This window comes from Phyllopteryx taeniolatus, chromosome 6 (assembly GCF_024500385.1).
Source record: "Phyllopteryx taeniolatus isolate TA_2022b chromosome 6, UOR_Ptae_1.2, whole genome shotgun sequence".
Classification (NCBI taxonomy): Eukaryota; Metazoa; Chordata; class Actinopteri; order Syngnathiformes; family Syngnathidae; genus Phyllopteryx; species Phyllopteryx taeniolatus.
The window spans coordinates 23718023-23740334 of NC_084507.1; the positions used below are offsets into that span (position 1 = coordinate 23718023).

Genomic DNA, 22312 nt, shown 5'->3' on the forward strand with positions numbered 1-22312 from the left:
TAAAGCTACGGTATATCTCAACAATCTTTGCACGTTTTGAGCACTTCTCTTCAAATGATTTTCTATTCCAAGGAGGCGTTTATTTTTCTATTTGAGGAAATTACAGAACAGAACAGAAACATTTTCACATCAGCGTTTGAACCCTATGAAGTGAGATGACTTCACTTTCCAGCTATTTTAGTTTTCCTTCTTAGGGTGGTACTTGAGGGAGGTGTTTATTTGATGACATCGGACTGCGCACAACAAAATAGGTCACGAGTGTAGTCGGTCAGTGTTTATTGCGGCACAGGCCGACGGCTGCGGGTACAAACGTATACGAATTCAGCTTATTTATTTACACATCATTGATCATCACCGATCCGTCGTTTGCTCGGCCATTTAAAGCCCCTCCCAAAAAATGTCCAGACTGCTGACAAATTACGTAGGCCGCCGCGTTAGCATTTTGAGGTTTCATGCTAAAAACAAACCAAACACTCCAAGCAAATGTTCTCTTTGAGAGAAAAGCAACTTCTGCAGATTGCAAGCTATCGTAGAAAAGTTGACAAGTGTGAGAACGAATCCGAATCCCACGCTGCAGTCAGCAGGCGCCCCAGGTCGGTTCATTGATCAGTCCCTCCAGGATTCCGCACCGATTCTCGCTCACTCTAACCAATACCCACAGAACCTCGTTAACTTTGATCAAACTCCACGTCGTCGCGATTTCATCCCTGAGTAGCTGACTCACGTACGTCAACTGTCCGACCAATAAAACGTCCTTACTTACTTGGATACAAATGCAGATGTGTGGATTTTTTTGGGTTTTTTTTGGGGGGGGGGGGGGAAAGATAAGTCCTATTTTTGGCGAGACTAAAAAGTCTCACAAGAATAATAATATTTTGCCAAGATAAGTCACAATCGTACGAGAATTCAGTTGTAAAAGTTGTAACATTCGAGTTTCAATATTACAAGAACACATTTTTTTGTAGAAAAACTGTAATATTACAAGTTTCATTTGTAAAAATATATTATATTTTCAAGATGGTAAAAAAGCTACGGTAATTGTAAAATCGGGTGTTACCTAAGTGGAACAAAAGTAGAAATGCACGTAATCTTGGAGGGACTGCTTTATGCTAGCAATACGTACAAAATGGAATGAACGTACCATTTGTACCCAAATCGGAAGACACGTGGGTTGCCGTTGTTGGCAAAATGGGAGGCAGCATCAAGGTAAGTTCAAGGTGATTCTTTTTTTTCTTAGGTATCCGCCATTCCTGGACTTGAATCACGTGGACTCTCATCACTGCCCCCCGCTGTTTCCAGCGGGTACTGCAGCATATCCGAAGAGGGGCTATTTCCAGGACGGACGTGGACAGACGTCTAACTTGTCACAAATATGACAGCGGCCAAGTCCGACAGTGCAAATAAAAAACGGAATGTTTACATCAGTGTAGCCAAACGGTCACATTTCAATATTTAATACAGTGAACCCCCGCTATACCGCGTTTCATCATTCGCACCAATTGCGTTTGATGTTTTTACCGTATACAGGCAAGTTGCGCGGCTTCAGCGTAGTACCACGTTGTGCCACGACGTGGCGGGCCGCACCGAGCTCTCCTGGAAGACAAGCAGCCTAACAGCTGTTTGTATGCGTTGCTGCTCTCGGTGTGTGTAAAGTCGGAGTTGTTTGAAGGTTTAGAATGAACCCAACGTTGATGCTGATTTCCGTTAGCCCGCCTATGGCGTATCGTATATATGTTAGCATTAAGCTAGTGGACTTCTGTTAGATGAAATGATATGGTGACATTTTGAGCTTTAAATACACAGTGTTTCATTGGCTTTTGTTCTATTCTCCATGTGTGTTAACGTAACAATGTATCATTAGCCTAACATCTATACTCATTCCCGTCAGCCCATCGACATCGACATCAACAGCGTTTTGCGTTACATGTCTCGAGGACTTACAAAATGATATGGTTTGGTGCAACATTTTGCTGTTTAAATACACAAGGTTTATTTCTCTTTTGTTGAATCTGATGCTGCTCTCTTTGAGTAGCAGTTGCTCCAAGCTTTCGAATTATCGTGATATCTGTTCATTTCACATTATATCTTAACATTAAGCTAGCGGATTTGAAGGTGATATGGATCGGTTCAACATTTTTCTGTTGAAATCATGTTCCATTTTGTTTTGTTTTGTTTTGTTTTATTCTGTCCGTACGTGTTGAATGTTTCTCATGACCGTAACACCTACGCTAATGCCCGTGGGTGGGTCTGGAACGTATGCCCACAATAAACGGGGATTCACTGTACTGTATTTAACCACGTGGCCTTAATCATAACGGAGCGCGTTCGTCACTCAGTTCGCTGTCGTGACTGTCGTCGTTGGCCAACGAGTCCGTGGAGTGGCGCAACGCCGCCATGCCGGAAAAGTCGGAGGGGAGCAGCGTTCCCTTTTTCACGTTGACCAGTTCTTTCTCCCGCGCCGCCGCACCCTGCTGGCCGCCCTTCACGCGCTTCCACTTCATCCGCCGGTTCTGGAACCACACCTTCACCTGCATCGCACGTTAACAAACGCACAAGCAAATGAATGAAAAACATTTGACGGAAATCGTGTTTTTTGGGTGAGAAAAGTGGAATGAAATGAAGTCGTGAATTTTTTAGGGAAAAGGGTTTTTTATTATCAGAAATAAGTCATACTCTTACGCGAATAAATGAGGAAAATGTTTCATTTGGGGCAGAATGTAATATTATGTGAATAGTTGTATCGCTTCGAGAAAAAAGTTATCTTCTGAGAATAAACAGAATATAATTTTATGTATATATAAGAAGAAATACTAATATTAAGTAACTCAATTTGTTGTTCTTATGAGATTAACATTATATTTTTCCATACTTTTTTTTTTCCAAATGAAAATTTCAATATTTTTTTTTTTAGAAAAATAATACTTAAATAAGCGGCACGGTGGCGACTGGTTAGAGCGTCAGCCTCACAGTTCTGAGGACCCGGGTTCAATTCCCGTCCCCGGCCCCGCCTGTGTGGAGTTTGCGTGTTCTCCCCGTGCCTGCGTGCGTTTTCTCCGGGCGCTCCGCTTTCCTCCCACATCCCAAAAACAAGAATGGTAGGTTAATTGACGACTCTAAATCGCCCGTAGGCGCGACTGTGAGTGCGAATGGTTGTTTGTTCCTATGTGCCCTGCGATTGGCTGGCAACCGGTTGAGGGCGTACGTACCCCGCCTCCTGCCCGATGACAGCTGGGATGGGCTCCGGCACGCCCGCGACCCGCGTGACGAGAAGCGGCTCACAAAATGGATGGATGGCTAACACTTAAATAAGTCTGTATTTTTTTCCCCCAGATAATTTTGTATATTTTCTAGGGAAAAAGAGGAACTAATATTACACAAATAAATTCTAATAAATATTACACAAAGTCATACTCTTATGAGAATAAAGCTGGATTTCTTCCTGCTAAAATGTGTTGAATAATAAGAGAATAAAGCTGTATTCTTTTGGGGGGAAAAAGGAGGAATTTTACAAGAATAAAGGTGTTTATTTTTTTTAAGTATATCTTTGAGAACAAGTAAGAATGTTTTTGAGAGTAAATTAGTATTTTTGATGGAAAAACATATTATTATTGTTAGTCGTGATGTAATAAGCTTGTCGTTAAAATCCCAGTTTTTTCGCTCACACGCCTGAGAATGCTAAAACGAATGTATGAAAAACACGGCGGATTCCTTTCGAGTCATGGGGGCTGTTCCGCCTGGGGCCGGGCACCTGACCCTCCTGCTGCCTGGACACTTTCCAGATCCCGACCCCCCTACCTCGGGACCCGGCAACACCCACCCACAAGACCTCGAAAGCAACCCATCCACGCAACAAATAGCGTAGCGCAACATTATGATTCTTTCTTTTTTTTAGAATAGCGTATTTCACTCGCGGTGGAGGTGAAATCGTAGTAATACGTGCTGCCCAAATGCTAAACAGTCGCTCATTGTCTGCGCTCATCCGGTGTTAAAGGTTCTCCGCATGGGCACATTGCTGGACGCTCATTCAAAGTTAACGTGGAAAAAATGAAACGTACGTCACTGAAGACATCTGACAGCGATTACGTTGATTGGTTCTGCTCGTCCGTCGCATTGGAGCAGATTGACCGCCATTTAGTCAGCAGACACGTTGCGCTGTTACTTTTTGAAACACTTCCTGCGTGACCCATTACACATATATTGTTTAAAAAACATTTAAAACCCTTTCAAATTGTTTTTTTTTTTTTAAAATTATTTTAGAACTGTAAAAAACTTCAAAGAAAGTTTACAAAAATCACACCTTTTATTTAGTGAGGCAGTTTAATTCTAAATTATCACATGACTTTTTTTTATTCAAATTTTAAAATTGAAGGGACTGGTACAGGATGTGAACATTTTAATTTGAAATATTTTTCCATTTTAAATTGAATGCTAGATATTGCACTTTATTTACAATTGTTTGTATAACTTTATTTGAAATTCTTTTTTAAACATTGAAAAAAGTTTAATGAAATTTGTTACACACAATCTGGAGTCTTCAATGAACCTAACACGCATGTTTTTGAAATGTGGGAGAAAAGCCACGCAGGCACGGGGAGAACATGCAAACTCCACACAGGCGAGGCCGGATTTGAACCCATGACCTCTGAACTGTGAGGCAGATGTGCTAAACAATCAGCGCTATGCTAGCAAGTTAATCAAATTTATAAAAAAAAAACAAAATAAAAAATGTTTTTTTTGTAAATGTGTTCAAAGATATCACCCTTTTTTAAACTATATTTACTTTCAAAATGTAATGAATATTCACCACACAATTTTGACAAAAGCTGAATGTTGCAATGCATTCCAGTTTATTTCAAACGATTTCTATACTTTTTATTAACAAGAATGTAAAATATAAAACACATCACACAATTTTATAAATTTGTAAATTATTGACTGTTACAAGAGTTCACATTCTTCAAAATTATTCTTTTGAAAGTAAAAAAAGTTTTTAAATGGAATGCTTCAGGATATTAAACTATATATTTAATATTTTTTTTTTTACTTTTATTTAAAATTGTTTTAAATATTTAAAAAAATCAAATTTTGTCAGACTTTTTTTTATTAAAATTGAAACAAAAATGTAACGGTTCAAGATACTACATTCTATTTCAAATAATTTTTCAACTTTTTATTTAAAATGCTTTTTTTTAAATGTAAAAGCCATAGCAGGATTTTTTTTAATTTGTAAATTGTTGTGACTGTTACAAGATATTTCACTTTTTATTCAACTCTATTCTTTTGAATGTAAAAAAGACATGTTTAAAAATCAATACATTATTATTATTATTTATTTAAAATTGTGAATACTGTACATTTGAATGTAACTCCATTTATTTATTCTTTTTTAAATGTAAAATAGCCGGACGGGAACATCAGAAAAGGGGATAGATACAGTGCAGTATATCCCGCATCTGGAGCCCCTAAAAAAAAAAAGAAAGAAAAGAAAAGAAAAGAAAAGAAAAGAATATGGATATCCGGAGGTTTAGAGCAAGTACTTGTCTCTCGGTGAGGTCCAGGTTGACGGCGATCTCGTATCGGCGTAGTCGGGTCAGGTAGTTGTGGTGGGCGAACTCAGCCTCCAGCTCCCGGATTTGCTCCTTGGTGAAGGCCGTCCTCTCCTTGCGCGGTTTGCCGCTCAGCTCGCACTTCAGACTGCCGTCCTGAGACTCTGCCGGAATTATTACTTTTTATTTTTAGCCATTCTATAAGCACCTCGTTTTTTGTACTTTGTTTTTTTTTTTAAATTGTATTTTACCACAACATAACTCCAATCGTGTGTTTCTCGGAAAAATTCCGGTCACGCTCCATAAACAATGCTATATGTGCATGTGGTAAAAGTCAAAAGACGCTTAATGCGGGTTGGGTTTATTTTTAACATTAACGTATGTTTTTCTGTGCGTTTGAAGTCTTTCACCCGCAAACAAAAGTCATTTTTAAACTATTGAGTCTTCTTATCGGATTTCATGTTTGTTTTGTTTATATGTTAGCCCTATAACCGAGTGAAAAGACATATGTTCCCCTTGCCTTTGAAAAGCCATATTTGTTATTGTGCCTTTTTCTAAAAAACAAAACAAAACAAAAAAAAAACAAAAAAAAATGTGGGCAAGTTGCAGCAAAAAAGATTTGAAAATTTTGGATTTTTTTTTTTGTCACAAAAGAGTTAATTGCCCTTTTACTTAAATATCCATAATCATTATTGTGTGAAACTAATGGCTTAAAAGGTTAAAAAGTGAGACTTTTTTTTTGGGGGGGGGGGGGGGGGCAAAAAAAGTTAATGTTAATGCTCTTCCTCGGTTATTGTGTGAAGCTAAAGGCTAAAATGTGTGATTTATTTCACAAAATAAAGTTTCAATCTGTACATTTCTAGAAAATATCACTTTTGACTAAAAAAAAGAATTAGTTTACCCCAAAAATTGCATATTCTACAACATGTATGCTATTATTAATAATAATAATTTATTTTCATATGATGCACTTTAGGTGGTGTTTGATTTGTCGCGTCGTATTCCGAATCACAGTGCACAATTCCCCTGTTCCTCGAATAGCGATCCTTGTCATTGCACGATTTGCTGAAAAAGTGGGAAACTAAAAGCTAAAAAAAAAATTTTTTTTTATACACAATAGAACATTTCCTCCCCCCAAAGATGTATCTTTTTACTAAAATGAAAAAAAAATATCCAATGGGCTTTGCAGCACTGCACATCACTGATTGGAGCCTTTTAGTTCCAGGACCTACAAGAATTAAACAAGCAGACGAACTCAAGAACTTAGCAAGAACTCAATTAGTCAAGCATCGTGTTCTGACTCAGACATTTTTTCAGCGTTCAAATGTTCAAATGAAATGAAGAACCAAAAAAAAAAAAAAAATCCGAATATTGGCATTCATTTCACATCATTTTGAAAACTGAAAAGTACTAAATACTATCTTGGGATTTATATTGTTATCAGGACATACGATTTTGTCCGTATTGCACAACACTGTGCAGAATCATCTTTTGTATTATCAGAGCATATGAAAATGACCTCAATGATATCATTTCATTCCCTTACGCAATGACAATTGATTCGATAATTGATAAGGAATCAGTTCGATAATGGAATCGTGGAATTTTTAGCAATTCCCATCCCTACGTACTATACACCATTTATATTATTAGCCAAATGTATGCCTCTCAATTTGTACTCCGCGTTTAAACATAACTTACAATGAACAATATTACGCATACATATTGTGCATATCAACAGGTTCATAGACAGTATATTGGGGTCATAGAATTATACATTATACCTCACTGTCAATAATAATAATACCTTATTATACCTTTTTACTTTGCACTAAATGTACAAGTGTTACTGTAGCATAAATAGACTTACTTGCTGACTCACTTCAATACTTGCATACAGTTCTTATTCACTCACTCACTCACTCGCTCACTCGCCAACATACAAAATCTTAATCTTCAGGGTTTGTTTTCTACTTGCTTAAATTAGATATTAGAAATGGAGTAAATTGAGTTATGAGTTTGACCACAGCATGACTTCAACTCTTAATTCGAGGCGCAAGATTTTTGTATTTAGCCTCAAGGGGTGGAAAAAAAAAAAGGTTTTAACGAGGACATAGCAATTTCTCCAGTAACACGTGCTAAGGCGGCAGGCCAAAGTGGAAATGGGAGTCCAGAGTCCCCAAGGACGCTGAGCCTCAAGTCCTCACAGAAAGAGGAGCGCTTTAGGTATTCGGAATCAGGCCTCTCTACCTCTCTCTCTCTCTCTCTCACTCTCTGTCTTTCGCTCCCTGGTGGGAAACACCATTTCATTTTCTTGAAGTTTTCCTCGAGTGCTTATCCAATTAGACACGCACGTCAAAAATGTTTTCCAAAAGCTTCTTCGAGGTGGGAAAAAAAAAAAGCAACAAAACAGAAGAACTTTTCCACATAGGAAATCACATCAATGGAATTTATCCCTGTCAACATTGTGAAAACCTTCAAAAATACATTTAAACCTGATTAACCGGTCATACAACCTTTGTTTTACCTTACTGAAAAAGATTGGTAACATTTGAAAACATTTTCAAGGCCTAAGTTTTGTTTGACATTTAAGGTGAGTTTTTTTTAGGTTGAATTTCAAATTGTTTTACTTTTTAAGGCCCTTTTTTGATGATCATTTATTATTATTATTATTATTATCCATTTATTTCTAGTCGTTATTTTCTTCATAATCAAATACTATTTCTAATTAATGCATTGTTATAAATTATTGTACATTTAAAAATAATTATTAAACATATTTGAAATATTATTCATAACTAGATTATTTGATTATTATTTAGTTAATAGCGTATATGGGGAAGCAAAATGTATCTAAATATGAGTGCGTGTGAGTGTGTGTGTGCGCACACGCACGCGTGTCCGCAAGTGGGTGCGTTTGAGTGAGTGCACAAGTACGTGTGTTTTGTTTTGTGTGTTTGTGTTCATGTTACTAATGTATGCGTTGGTGAATTTTTTATTTTTTTTTAATTCAAATTTGGCCCAAAAGAGCAGGAGAAACGTTGCGCCTTTTTTCCATGATATGTCTCTCGCCTTTTTGTTGCTTTTTTTTTTTTTTTGTCCCCTTTTATTGTTGTTTTTTTGGGGTCCCAGATGGTGAAGGAGGAGCGGGCCTCGATCTGATATTTAGACAGCTGATCGAGTCAGCTGGCTACGTGCTAATCATCGTGCTAACGGGAGTTATGGGAGGGATTTTAGCAGGGTGATCATCTTGCAAATCATTTAAGAAAATGGGAGGGATGCGCGCGCGCGCGTGCGTATACGCTTGAGTGTCTAATATTTTGAAAATGAGGAGGTGAAAAAACAAGCATTTTGGCCAAAATTTGGAGGGAAGGCACATTTTTTTCCTCGATAAGCCGTCCTTGTTATTGTGTCTTCTCCCGGGAAATGTGCATTTGTGAGAGAGATGTTGTTTGTTCTGTTAGCTTGATGTCTGAGTGAGCATGCATAGGATTTCCTCGGTGAGCCATCCCCCTTCTCAGGAAAAGTTTTGCATGAAGAAGTGAGAAGTTTTATTTTGCTAGCTTTATACTTTTTATACACAATACACAATTACTACAAATACTTTAATCACAATTCTGTTTATAAAGTGTGACTTCATTTCACAAAATAAAACATTTGTAGCTATGAAATTTAACTTTCCAAAAAAAGTCTTACTTTTTCCTTGATAACTTTTATGGGGAAAGCTAATGGCTAATAAATGCTTTTGTTTTCCAAAAAAAAAGTTACTTCATTTTCCTCGATAAGCACAGTACTCAGGGGTCACATTTTACCGCTAAAAAAAAATAATAAAATAAAAAGCGCACGTGTGCGCACGTTAACCCTTAGCTATGACTTGAATGATTGAGCCGACAATCGGCGGACAGTTTTCAGGTGTGGCTCGCACAGTTGGCAGGAATGAGCCGTCCGCAGGCAGTTTTCGCCAGATTCAGAATGTGAAATGGTGTCAGCCGTCGGTGACAATTGATCTCTCCGATTGGGTGTTAGCTAGCGAATCAGTGCACGAGACGAGAAACAGAAGTGACCGAAGCAAATGAATGGCAAAGAAAAAAGGCATCGAGTAAATCAACCTTGGCTAAATATTGCTCTTTACTTCGATTTATTCCTGCTAGTATGACCGAATTCCGCAAGGTCTTTTCTTTCATAAAACCCTGACTGTGGATTGTATGACCAACAATAAGCCATCTCAGCCACGTGAACTGTATTGCAAGGTTTCTCGTGCAAGCTAAAAGATTCGACATTTCCTGTGCGTGACTGAAACAAGCAACTACGTTCTCAGGTCGACACCACCGGGTGCAACACATAGGAAGTGGGAAAACACACGGGACAAAAGTAGCAGAGGGGCACAAAAAAGGGAAGCCAAAAAGTGCGGGCGGGCGGGTGGGGAGGCCCCCCTGGTTACGCTGCCTCTTGTTGTGGAATGTAATCAGAAATGTGAGGTAAACGCTCTCCAGTTCTGTATTTCATACTGTAGCTTATTGATTTAAGGTACTATTTGCTCAAATTATTGAAATGTACCCAATTCAATTGGCCGCAAAAGGGTCAAATGTGTAAGGTTTAACGACAACAACAACAAAGTGAATTAAGGATCATCAAAGCCTTCTGAAAAAATTCTGCTGAAGGACGAAATAATGGTCGTGGCTAAGGTGGGGAAACTGTGTATAGAGAGGAGGCCTTGAAAGGAACAGCGTGGCAAAAAAGCGGCTGGGCGAGATCACGTTGCCGGCCAGGCAACGCCGTTCGTGATGGATGGCGGCGATGAGCACAGGTGGGAAAAGATCCCGCAACCCCCGCAGGGCCAACGCGTTTGCGTGCGTATCTCATGGAACATCATAAGTGTCCCAATGCATTCTTTTGCTGAAATGGAAATATAAATACAGATGGCTGCTCACCGGTGACACATTTGAACATCGTGTCGTTTCAAATGGAAAATGAGGCATTTCTCTGCTGTCCTTTTATGGCAAATTTAGCGTCAGGACCTCTGAACTGGTTTGATGGTTTTGCTTGTTTAAAATGAATTGATATTGATGAAGGCCTTGGTGATAGCTCAGATGCTGTTCTGTGTAGCTATTATTTTCCAGTGTTAATCTTCAGGCAAATTTGGGTATTTAGCTGCAAAAAAGTGTGAAATCCTAATCGGACCTGGAAACAATGTCATTAGCGCAGCAAGACGTTTGGATGAGTTAGGCTACCAAAAACCAAATGCACAGTTTTTCTTTCCATTTCTCCAAACCGAAACAAACAAGAGTCTCGTTGCCGCAAGTGAATCTATAAAATTGCATTTGTCATTAAATATAAGCTACTTTTTCTTGTTAGTGTGTCTTTTCCAAAATCTAATTGATTTTTTTAACCAAAATAACAAAATCTATCAAATTTAACTTTTAACACAAAAAAGAGTTAGCGAGTTTTCCCTCAATAAGCCATCCTTGTTATTATGTATAACAAATCTTTACAAAATATTTGTTTTCAATTTATCTATAAAACAATTTTGAATTTAAAAAAGTTTTCCTCATTGTGTATTTTTCTCGAAAAACGTGTACTTGCGAGTCAGACGTTTCAGTTTTGTTTTGTTAGCCTTATATTCATTCGAGTCCACGTTGCCACAGTCATCCATCCTTTTTCTTGTGTTTTTTTGGGGGGGGTTACTAAAAAATAGTTCCATTTCCTCGAGAAGCCACCCTTTTTATTGTGCCTTTTCCGGAAAAACATGCACTTTAAAGTGAGACTGAATTGAGTCCCAATTTCTTTGATTAGCCTTCCTTATTATGTTTTTTCTGGATTGCTTTAACAAGATAAGTGCTGCCAAGTTGCTACATTTAAACATCTAAATTGTATAACTACAAACCACATCATTGTATGTGGCCCACTAAAAAAAAAAATAAAGTGTCAACTTCATGTTTCTTGCTAAATTGATTTGTTCCTTTTGGGACAAAATCTGCACACCAGACTGTCAACTTTTAACCTTTTTTTTTTTTTTTTTTTTTTCCCCCCCCCTCCATCAAATCTCTTCTTAACATAAATGAAACAATAGTTGTAGTGCATACTTCAATATTTGGTTGCCACTATTTTCCTATGACTTCTTATTTCCAAACGTGTTGTTTAAAAATACCTAAAATGCAGGGCCAATTGTGTATTTGTAATCCTACATTCAGGCGATTATACAGTTCCTCGATATGATTTTCTGAGGGAAACCAGGACGAGCATTTGGCCTGCGATGAAAAGAAGTTTGGACCTCTTCGCTTGAGTGGAACCAATAAACACATCATGCATGTTAAAAAATATATGTATACGTAGAAAGAAAAATAGGTGCAAAATGTCAGTATTTTATACCTGAGCTGTCACTTTTCCTCTTTCCGTTCCTCTTTTCCGCTTCTGCAGGTGACAGCGTGGGCCTGCCAAACTCCGAAGATGCCCCCGTGGGGGTATTACCGCCGCCCATGCCGGGGGTGGACGCACCCATGGCGGGCCCGCCGGCGTGTGCCAAGTCCTGTGGCGCAGGCCCCCTGTCGTGGGACAGGTGGGAGTGCGGGTGGCAAAGGTTAGCCCGGGCGCCCCCTCCCCCGGCTGACATGTGCGGGACGTGCCAGGCGGCGGCCGTATGGTGCTGACTCTGCGGGCCCGGGTGGTGGCCGCGGTGATGGTGCGGGTGGTGAAGTTGCGGGTGTTGCTGCGGGTGGTGGTGGGGGTGGTACAGGCCGTCTTCTGGCGGGTAGCTGGAGATGATGCAAGTGGACGGCGAGGACGTGGAGGACGAGGACGACGAGGAGGCCAGGTCAGGGTAGGAGACGTGGTCCGAGCGTCCGTGTAGGGTGAGCGGGGACGGGGCGAAGGCGGCAGGGTGTAGACCCTGAGCCGGGGCGTGGGGGCTCCGCAGGCAGCCAAAAAGCGCGTGATCCATGGCGAAAGCTCCTAAAGCGAACAGCAGCGCATATCCAAGAGGTCCCCAAAGTTCCAAAAAGAGGGGAGGAGCGCCGTCCTTTCCTGGGGTAATCCGCTTCGGTCGCCGGGCCGGAGCGGTATAAGCCGAGCGGAGCGGAGTTGAGCCGAGTCTCTCGGATGTCAGGGGCAAGCGTGGCGGCTGGGAGGAGGTCCCGGGGAAGTCAGGGAGCCTGGCGAGGGGCCGTTATAAATAGGGTGTAACGTGAGAGGGAGGCTGGCTCACCGAGGGACGGCGTGCATGCGAAAGGAACGCCGCCGTAAATCTGCTGGGAGCCTCACGGAAAGGAAGGATGCTTTTAGGGAGCAAAGGCTCTCTTGAAACGGCTTGCCTCAATAAATCCAAAAGCCAACACGACTTGGAGGTGTGTTCAGTCGGGTGAAAATGGATTGGCATCTGCATTCTTTTCAAATCGAAACCCCCCGAAAAGCCAGTTCGACTTAGCGACTTAGTGAAATTTGGTTGGCGTGTCTACGATGAGAAGACCCGCAAAAAAAGTCTCAAAAATCCGAAAAGCCATTTTGGTTTCAAAGGATTGAAAATGCAGCCCCCGAAGCCCGTTTCATTTAGGCACCCACAAGACTATCAACGCTCAAGAATCCATGGCAAAAATGCACAGGAAGTCATCTATGTATGTTTGTATGTTTGTATGTTTGTATGTTTGGCGCAGCTATTTTGGGCTCCATTTGGTGACAGTCCAGGTATTCCTTGGATGTTTGAAAAATTCAGCTCCCCAAGCCTGTTTTACTCAGCAACGTGAAATTTGGTAAGATTTTGTGTCACGGGTAAACAAAGCCACCAAGAATTCTCAAGAAGCCACGCATGCAAGGACACAGTAAGTCTGGCAATTTGGTTATTTTGGCTGACATTTTAGGGTTATTTTGGCCTTTTCCAGCGGTCCTTCAACGACGAACATGTGCTCGCTGTTTTATCCTAACTGCTACCCAAGTTGAAACCACATCAGATTTATAGACAAATGAGTGACACTAAATTACAAAAATGTGGACTTTCGGTATTTGCACGTGGGCTGATGCGGTATGCGCGAAAAGAGAAAAATGCAGTACTGCAAAATTGGCCACCACTCTAGCTTTAAAATTCAATAAGTGACAATGTTTCTTTTTTTAAGCGAGTGAAGATAAAAGCAAAATTATGTATTTTATATTTGACAACATTTCTGGGAAATCATCACGAATTACCCTGTTTGAGTTCTTTTAAATCATCATGGTCGCTGCAAACGTTTTGTCGAATTCAAAATGATTCTAATCATTAGTAGATGGATCATTTATTCATCACTTCATAAACTTTATTATCTTAGAATAATTTTTTTTTGGGGGGAATTATATGTTAGTAGTAAAAAAAATATTTTGGGGAAAAAGTGTACATTACGGTGACTTATTATTTGTAAGTCATTGTTAGTGGAAAAAACATTTTATGAGAAAAAAAATTAATTTTACATGATCCAAAAACATTTTTCAAAAGAAAAAAAAATAATTCACATGAAACACTATAAATCTTAGTGAAAAACTGATTTTAAGAGAACCACATCCAGCGTTAAAATACAAGTAAAAATGTATTCAATTATAAAATGGTTAGGGAAACGCTTGCGAAAAAAGATCAAACATAGAATGTTCACCAGCTTTTACAAAAATAGAGTGAAAATGTCATTATATAACCTCTGCTAAGTAGTCATGTTTTTTATTTTATAATATCTGAAAAAAATATTTGAGTTAAAATTCCTGATATACGTTTACTGGCTATTTCATTCGGTACAACTGGTCAATCTCATGAGAATAGATTAGCTAAAATCTGCCTTCTCGAAGACGGTAACGCTTAGTGTTTAAACATATGTAATTACACAACGTAATAATAGGTTTATTATTGCAGCTTTTTGTAACAATATTTTGGTTTGCTTATTACGCTGTGCATATATGAAAGGGTCAAAATATTAGAAACAGCCGAGTTACTCCCACCACAATGATCAAAACACAATTGTGAAACGAATTGCTCATTGTGTCATCATTATTTTTGTAAATGCTAAACTAATGTGAAGTTTCAACTTCTTTTGGTCGTCACAGTCACTGCCAAAATGTCTGCACACTCAGGACAGGAGGGGGGGGGAAAGAGGAAATTAATTCCTCTTTGAGAGAGAAAATTACTTTAGCAGAACACCACGGCTGGAACGCCGCCACGGTTGGAGACGGACGAAGACGAAGACGAAGACGAAGAAGAAGAAGAAGAAGAAGTAGGGGCTTCAGGTGGGAAATTAAAGTTTTTTTCACTAAGATACTTGTTTCTAGTAAAATTCCTAAAAACAATTTAAAAAAAACCAAAGCTAAAACGTATAAACAAAATTCTGGTCGAATTTATGTTTTGACGAACATTTGTACTTTTTTAATGTCAAAGTCAAAGTTTTACAACTAAATGCGAAACTTTTTTTTCTTGGAAAACAGACACTTTTTGTTACGAAAAAACTCAGAAACTTTTACACTTTTCAAGTACAATTTTTAATAATTCACTAAAATGTAAACATTTTCCACTTGAAATGATTGTTTTTTTCACTAACAGTTATACATCCATCCATCCTCACGAGGGTCGCTAACTGTGGATGAGAGGCGGGGCACACCCTGAACTGGTCGCCAGCCAATTGTCGTAACATTTTTAGATTTTCACATAAGTAAAGTAAAACTTTCATCAGTAAATTCACATAGCTTTTTCTTGGAAAATTCTAAATTTAATTGGCAAAATAATAATAATAATAATACTTTAATAATAATTTCAGCAAGCACAGCTCCATCATATTTTTTTAGTTCCATTGTTTTATTGGGAAATGACTGAATTCACAAACATTTCCAGTCAAGTTTCCACTAAAATGTAAGCTTCTTTCTCTTCAAATGTTTTCGCCACTAAAATGTATACTTGTGAGATGGAGTGTCAAACCCCGCCAATGTTTGTATTACAAATGGAGGCTATTAGCAGGTTAGCGGGGCTGCGCTCTGGAACAGGTTTAAACACACACACACACACACACACGTTTGACATTGACGGCCTGTGGCGCGATCCATTCGGGTCTGCACCCCTTCTTCTCCTTCAGATCTCCAGCTGTGTGTGTCAAATCAGCTCCACATGTTCGTCTTTATTTTTTAAATGATGTACAAAATGTTTATCGTTCACGGCCCTACTATATCGCGGATATTTAAGCAATCATTTTGATTGGGTTTTTACAGTATTCGGTACAAACAAGTCCGAATTGAAAGTTACGCGCCATCGGTGCAGTACCATGTTTTGCCACGGCATGCTGGGCAGCACTGAGCTCCACCGGAAGAGTTGCAACAGCAATGAACAGCAAGAAGAAGAGGCACAGGTCCCCAACTCATCTCCACTAAGAATCGCCGTTACTACAGATCAGAGAGACTCAATGCCGGTGGGTATTGTTGTGTTTGTATGTGTTGCTGCTCTGTGTGTGTTGAGCTGGCAGTTGTTTGAAGTCCCTGGAAAGCGAAATAAATGTCTCGTAAATTTGACAGATCACAGAGAATGGAAAGGGAAAAAAATCGTGAGGTATATAATATGTATTTGAGAAAAATCCTCTCCTCCACGCTGTGTGCTTGTCCGCATAATGCACTGAAAGTACCCCTCGCTCGGCCGTCAATCAAATACCTCTACAGTACTATGACCGGGAAAAATGGATGCTACTTCGTCTAGCATCTTTCTTATGCCAACGCACAACTAACTACATGTTTGAACCGAGAAAATATATCCGCTTAAAGCTGAAACATATCCCACTGTGTTGTCGCAGGACTTTTCTACACCGCAACAACGAGGCGCTCTAAACTGACCACGCCAGGGCAAATTCATATTTCACGTTTACTGAGGCACCATAGAGCCGAGATAAAATCCCAAATACGCCAAAAAGTTGGTTTTGGTAAAATAGGTTTACAATTACAGTAGCATTGATGCTAGCCCATCGATTGCGTTCCGCATTATATATTGGCATGAGGTTCATGGACTTCATGACATGGTAAAGTTGAACATTTTGGTGCTTCAAAACATCATCTTTATTTGTCTTTGGATTTTTGGGTCAGTTTTACAATTAACTTTAACCGGGAGTGGCAAATCTCATCTCTCAACATCTTAAAGCAGGCACACTGTACCTCTAATTTGGGGAAGTCTTTTTCTTTTTCCCGCATCCTGCTTTTTAAAGTGTCTTTTAATACATTGAAATGTGTTTCCATCAAGAAGAGTACAACTATAAAGCTGAGTACAGACAGTGTGTTTGTTCACAATTTGTTGCTCGCTGAACATGCTTGCCACTCTTGGATGATGTCATGGTCTATAACGGCGCTCCGGCTGTGTCCCGCCCGCCTCCGCGTCTCAAGGCGTCGTGCAGACGTTTGGCGTGATGCTGTGCAGAGGCCCACGCCGCACCTCAAACAGCCTCGGGGTCACCGCACTAAAACCTCCATTTAAATCCAGACTGGCGCGCGACCGCCAAAACCACAAAGGAGCAAGCTCCCGGGACACCGGGACACTAAGACACCACACCGGGGGTACCAGGGGCACCGGATTGTTGCCAGGCACGCACACACGTCGCCGAGCCCGTTTCCGGCCAGACTAAATTGGTCCACGCCTCGGCGAGCTCGCGCCAGGTGGGGAAACACTTCACACGTCCCAAGATGGAAGAAGTGGACCAGGACGGCTTTCATGTGGCCAATCGGACCCACCCGACAGTGCCGCACTTCCTATCGGGCAGCTTTACTCTCCGTAATGCATCGGTGCAGTATGCCGTGTCCCCGCGGAGGTCCGCTAAGCGAAACCATTCGGTGGAGTGAAGTCACCGTTATAGGATTTAACGGCTTCATTTGCTTTTTAAGCTTCCTCTGCTTTGTGGAAGAGTCCAAAAAAGTTGTTTTATGCCCACTGACTGTTCTAAAAAATCAAAAATAAAATAAAATAAAATGCTGCACACATTTTTCCATTGCGTAAAACACATCCACTTCGCTATTCATTTGTACTCACTGTTAAACAGCAAAACCAACTGACTGACTGACCAACTAGCTAATAGCCCAACAAAACTAACCAACCAACAAAGTAGCCAAATAACAGTTGAATCAACAAGCACCCAATAATAAACGACCCGAGCAAACGACAAACTAATGAAGCAAATATCTTGCCTACCAACTTACTCACCAATTAACTAACTAAACTACAGAACAGCTAACTACTACAACCAACCAAATACCAAATTAGTCTAACGAAACACCGAATTAATAAACAAACAAAACAACTAACCAACTAACTAACTCAACTAGCCTTTCACAAAGAAACCACAACAGCTGAGTAACTAACTAACTAATTCACAAATTATCCAACTAACGGTTTCACCAACAACCATGCAAATAACTACCTAACTTAGTAACCAACTAACAAACCAAACCCAAAAACTAATTTAATAACCAACAAAGTGATTAAATAACTGACCAGCTCATTTATTAAATTACTGACCAACAAACAGTTTAACCAACAACCACACAACTAACTCACTACTCAACTAACCAAGCATAGACAAACTAACTAACAAATTAAGTGATCAACTAACCAACGAACAGAACATTTAACTAACCTACTAGCAGTTCAACCAACAACCACCCAAATCACCAACTAACCAAACAACCACCTAATTGACTAACTAACCAACTTACCCATCAACCAATCAACTCACCAACCAACCCAAAAAAATGGACTAATGATCTTCAGAAGCCGGTACGGTGTGCTACTGGTTAGCACATCCGCCTCGCAGTTCTGAGGACCGGGGTTCAATCCCCGTGGGTTTTCTCCGGGCACTCCGCTTTCCTCCCACATCCCAAAAACATGCGTGCTAGGTTGATTGAAAACTCGAAATTGCCCGTAGGTGTGACCGTGAGTGCGACTGGTGGTTTGTTTGTATGTGCCCTGCGATTGGCTGGCAACCAGTTGAGGGTGTACCCCCGCGTCCCGCCCGATGACAGCCGGGATAGGCTCCAGCGCGCCCGCGACCCTCGTGAGGAGAAGCGGCTCGGAAAACGGATGGATGGATGATCTTCAGAACTTCAGCAACCAAGCAACCACGGCTCTTCCACATACTGGGACAAAACGTTGCCCAGGTGTCAACTTGACGTCTCCAGGTGGTTTGACTTAGATTCAGAGCCACCACTTCCTTCCCTCTTGTGGTAGCACGTCTGCCTCTGATAAAGCAGGATATACATTGCATGCATATCACTCTTATTAGCAGATTCAATGTGATGACATCATCATCGCACACGCCGTCTAGACAAATAACTACAAACACCTGGAATGAGGAATTTCAAGATCATTTCAGACAGACTATGACAGAGCCGCTTTACTACGAAGGAACAATTCTTTCGTTAGCATTATTCTCACAAGCGCATCCTTTCCGGAAATCGATCAAACTCCTCCAAAAAGTTGTCAGATCCCATTTGGATGGCAAACGAAAGCAAAACTGCCTCATCGGGACACGAACACGTAATTAGTCACATTGATTGATTGATTGAGAAGTTTCTGTCAATACGTGACATACATAAAGTCGATTTGAAAGCGGTGTTCCTTTTCCCTGGACAAGCGTCCATATTTCTTTCGTGGATTGCCAGTAGGCCCCGTTTTGCAAAGCACAAATGTTCGCTTGACATTTATCTGCCTGTAAATAAATAGTGCCGCACCCCAGCGGGCCGCGGGTTCAAGGGTTATCGTTGCTTGGTCTCTTTCAGATTTTGCTCTCGGAAACCCCCCACTGCATATTTTTCACAGCGTCCCCCCCACCCCGCCCCAGGGACGGCTGCTTGCTCTGCAGTCTCCTGTCGTTCCCAAGCATTTCCCCCTCCCAAGTCGGGCTGCGGTCCAGAACAATTCCACGCGGTTGCCCAATTAGGAGAGTCTTCTAAAAAAGAGACGGGTTTGTTGCCGTGTGGACATGACGCACGGCCCGGACAATGGGAGGATATAGATGCGTAAAAACCTGCAGTCGCCATGACAAATGGGGTTAAATAGGGCACCTTACAGCATACTTTGAAGCTAAAGTGGAGCCAAAAGTTGAATCATTTAGAGAAAACATTTGAAGATCCACAGGAAGTTACCGTGAAATAAACAAGTACTGGAGCATTCACAACATAATGATCTTTTTAACTCCAATTCATACATGACAAGGGCGACGACAGCACATTGGATGGGAGAACGTTGATCCAAGGTAGCCACCGGGCTAAGTAGCAGCAGGATTTATGGTCTGGCAAGGGAGACCAAGGGAGACCATGGTTCAACTAAGCCATTTTAAACTACAAAGAAAAACTGTATTATAAATATTTCAATTTGATTTGTTGTCTTCAAAAAAAGCAATGGAGTAAGCGTTGACCAGTGACCCCCTCATGACCAACCGCCACAGTCAGCATGTTTGGTGAGTATGGTGTATTTGATTTGCCATTTTTATCTTTTTGTCATTTGATTCGCTAAATATTGATTGTGACTGTCTCAGTTGTGTGACATTTTTGTATCGTAATAAGCGTCCGTACGATTGCGACATGAGAGCAGTGGTGGATTAAGTCAGATAAGTCCCAGGTAGCAAATGCGCAAGGATTTATATGATCTGTGTCACGACATCCGCGGAGGTCGTAGTCTCGAACCGCCCTCTGTCGCCGTGGCAATTGTGCGGAGAAGCGGGCGGGTCGGGAGGGAGGGTCTCTTCGGGACCGTGGAGGCGGTTTGGACGGGATCGGCTGCGTTCGTTTCCAGGGCTTTCCAGAACCTCCCGGGGGCTTCATTAAAACAAAAGGAGGAGAACGAGGAGAAGGAGGAGGGGGGGGGGACTTCCTGTTGGAAAAGATGCAGACCGAGAGAATGACCCTGAAGGAACCCGTGTGGGCAGATGGCTGCAGACAAAAAAAAAAACATCTTGGCACCAATTACGCCTATTCTATATCAGCGGTTCGCAAGCATTTTACACCAAATAAAACCAAATAGAATTCAAAGAAATCTATTCAAACATCAAACTGTTCAACGAAACCATAGGTCCACTAGCTCAATGCTAACACATAATGCGAAACGCCATGGATGGGCGAATGGAAATGATAGTTTCAACGCTTGTCGGGTATCAGGACAATTATAGAAAATCCCTGCAGGGAAAACAAAAAGTGAAACTACTTTTGAATAATGTCATTGTCATTTTTTCTTTTTCTATAAGCAAAGGGTGAAAAATGGGAATTTTTGTTTTTCCTTTCCCGAAAATGTCATTTGATTTGAAGACCCTGCCGATCGGCGAGCTCTTCCCACAATGCACTGGCTCTTCTTGTGCTGTCCTGTCAAACACCTCGCATTTCATCAAGGCTGTTTCCAGAATCAAATGCTCACAGTTTGTCTCCATTTGATGTGACTCGAAGCGCTCATAAACATTTTGCTTGTCATCACATGCGACCGCTTCGATTAGAAAGGTCGTACAACATTTGGCTTCGTGCCACTTCATTCCCACTCCTTCCCGTCTCCCACAACTTTTTACAGTTCCGTGCTGTGGTCCAACTGTAATAAAAAGTGCAGCATAACAGCGTGTTCCCCCCCCCGCCCCCTCCCCTCCCCTTTCCATTGTCTTTGACTGTTTCAGAGCTGTAAATTGTCTTCCACTTAGAAACGACAGCGACTTCACAATTCCTCCACGTATATTCTCCAATTTATTTGTTGAGGCAATGGAGAAGGAAAAGAGAAAGGAAGCAGCACCTGGAGCCTGACAGCCCCGTTAGTGATGTTCATCGTACAGCAGGAAACAATAGAGATTCCCGAACTCCGAGCGGGAAAGCTCCCACACACTTTTCCATAAGAACAGCAAATGGACATCTCAATTTGTCTCCCTCTGCCATGTACTCCTGACAAAAAATGACAAGCAATCAGACAGAAAAGGACATAAGTGGGAGCAGGAGCATTTGGGAATTCAGGCAATCAGGCATTCTTTTTTTTTGGGGGGGGGGGTAAACTCTGAACTCCGGCAATATTACAGAATTTGCAGTGATCGTTTTAATGGCTTTTCACAGTGTACGTACGGGCAAGTCTGCGTGTGTCAAAGTTCCTGCGAAGTGAAATTAAATGCCTTGTACATTTCTACACACCACATAGAAGGGCTGTTAACAACCTTGCCAAACCTGAATTTAAAAAAATTATAAGGCGTCAAAATCATGAAAAATCAAGCCATCGGCTCTGCTTTTAAACACATGAGCTGAAACCATGCCCCGCTCAACTGTCAACAACAACAAAAATGGATGCTACTTCGTCTAGCATCTTTCTTATGCCTACACAAACCTACGTTTGAGCTGTGGAAATATATCCGCTTCAAGCGACCCGTGGCTGGAATAAAAAGTATCCCTCCGCGTCGTCGCGGGACCTTCGTATGATGTAACAACGAGGCACTCTAAAGCAGCCACGCCCGACCAAATCCCTACTCGACACGCTAAATTTCACGTTGGCCTTTTTATTTGTTCCCTCGCTTCTCCGCATTCTCTCCGTAATGTGCGCACAGTTGTGGCCGACAACGAGGCACTCTCAAGCGGCCACGGCGGCGGACCATCCGAAGGGAAGATGTATTTTCAGGGTGCAGGCCTAGCTAGCTAGGTAAATGCACGTCGCAATTTTGCAGGATAACTGCTAATACGGAAAAAGGCCCATGGGAGTATAGGGTGGGAGGGGTGACTCGACTCATGGGAAACTGTAAAAAACCGTTTGACTGTGTGAGTGTGAGAATTCTTTTCATTTCCTCAAAGTGATG

At 41.1% G+C, this 22312-nt stretch overlaps 1 protein-coding gene and 1 long non-coding RNA gene across 2 annotated transcripts; one reads left to right on the plus strand and one right to left on the minus strand.

Moving 5' to 3' along the window:
* Nucleotides 1-259: 259 nt before the first annotated feature.
* meox2a (mesenchyme homeobox 2a) lies at nt 260-12759 on the minus strand. The gene is made up of 3 exons (XM_061775581.1): nt 11916-12759; nt 5538-5710; nt 260-2528 (listed from the first exon to the last, which is right to left on the minus strand). The coding sequence occupies exons 1-3, from the start codon at nt 12481-12483 to the stop codon at nt 2310-2312; spliced, it is 960 nt and encodes a 319-aa protein (XP_061631565.1). The 5' UTR covers nt 12484-12759; the 3' UTR covers nt 260-2309.
* Nucleotides 12760-13228: 469 nt separating this feature from the next.
* On the plus strand, nt 13229-15915 carry LOC133479162 (uncharacterized). The gene is made up of 3 exons (XR_009788855.1): nt 13229-13357; nt 14598-14777; nt 15747-15915. It is a non-coding gene; the product is annotated as an uncharacterized LOC133479162 (long non-coding RNA).
* Nucleotides 15916-22312: the final 6397 nt, after the last annotated feature.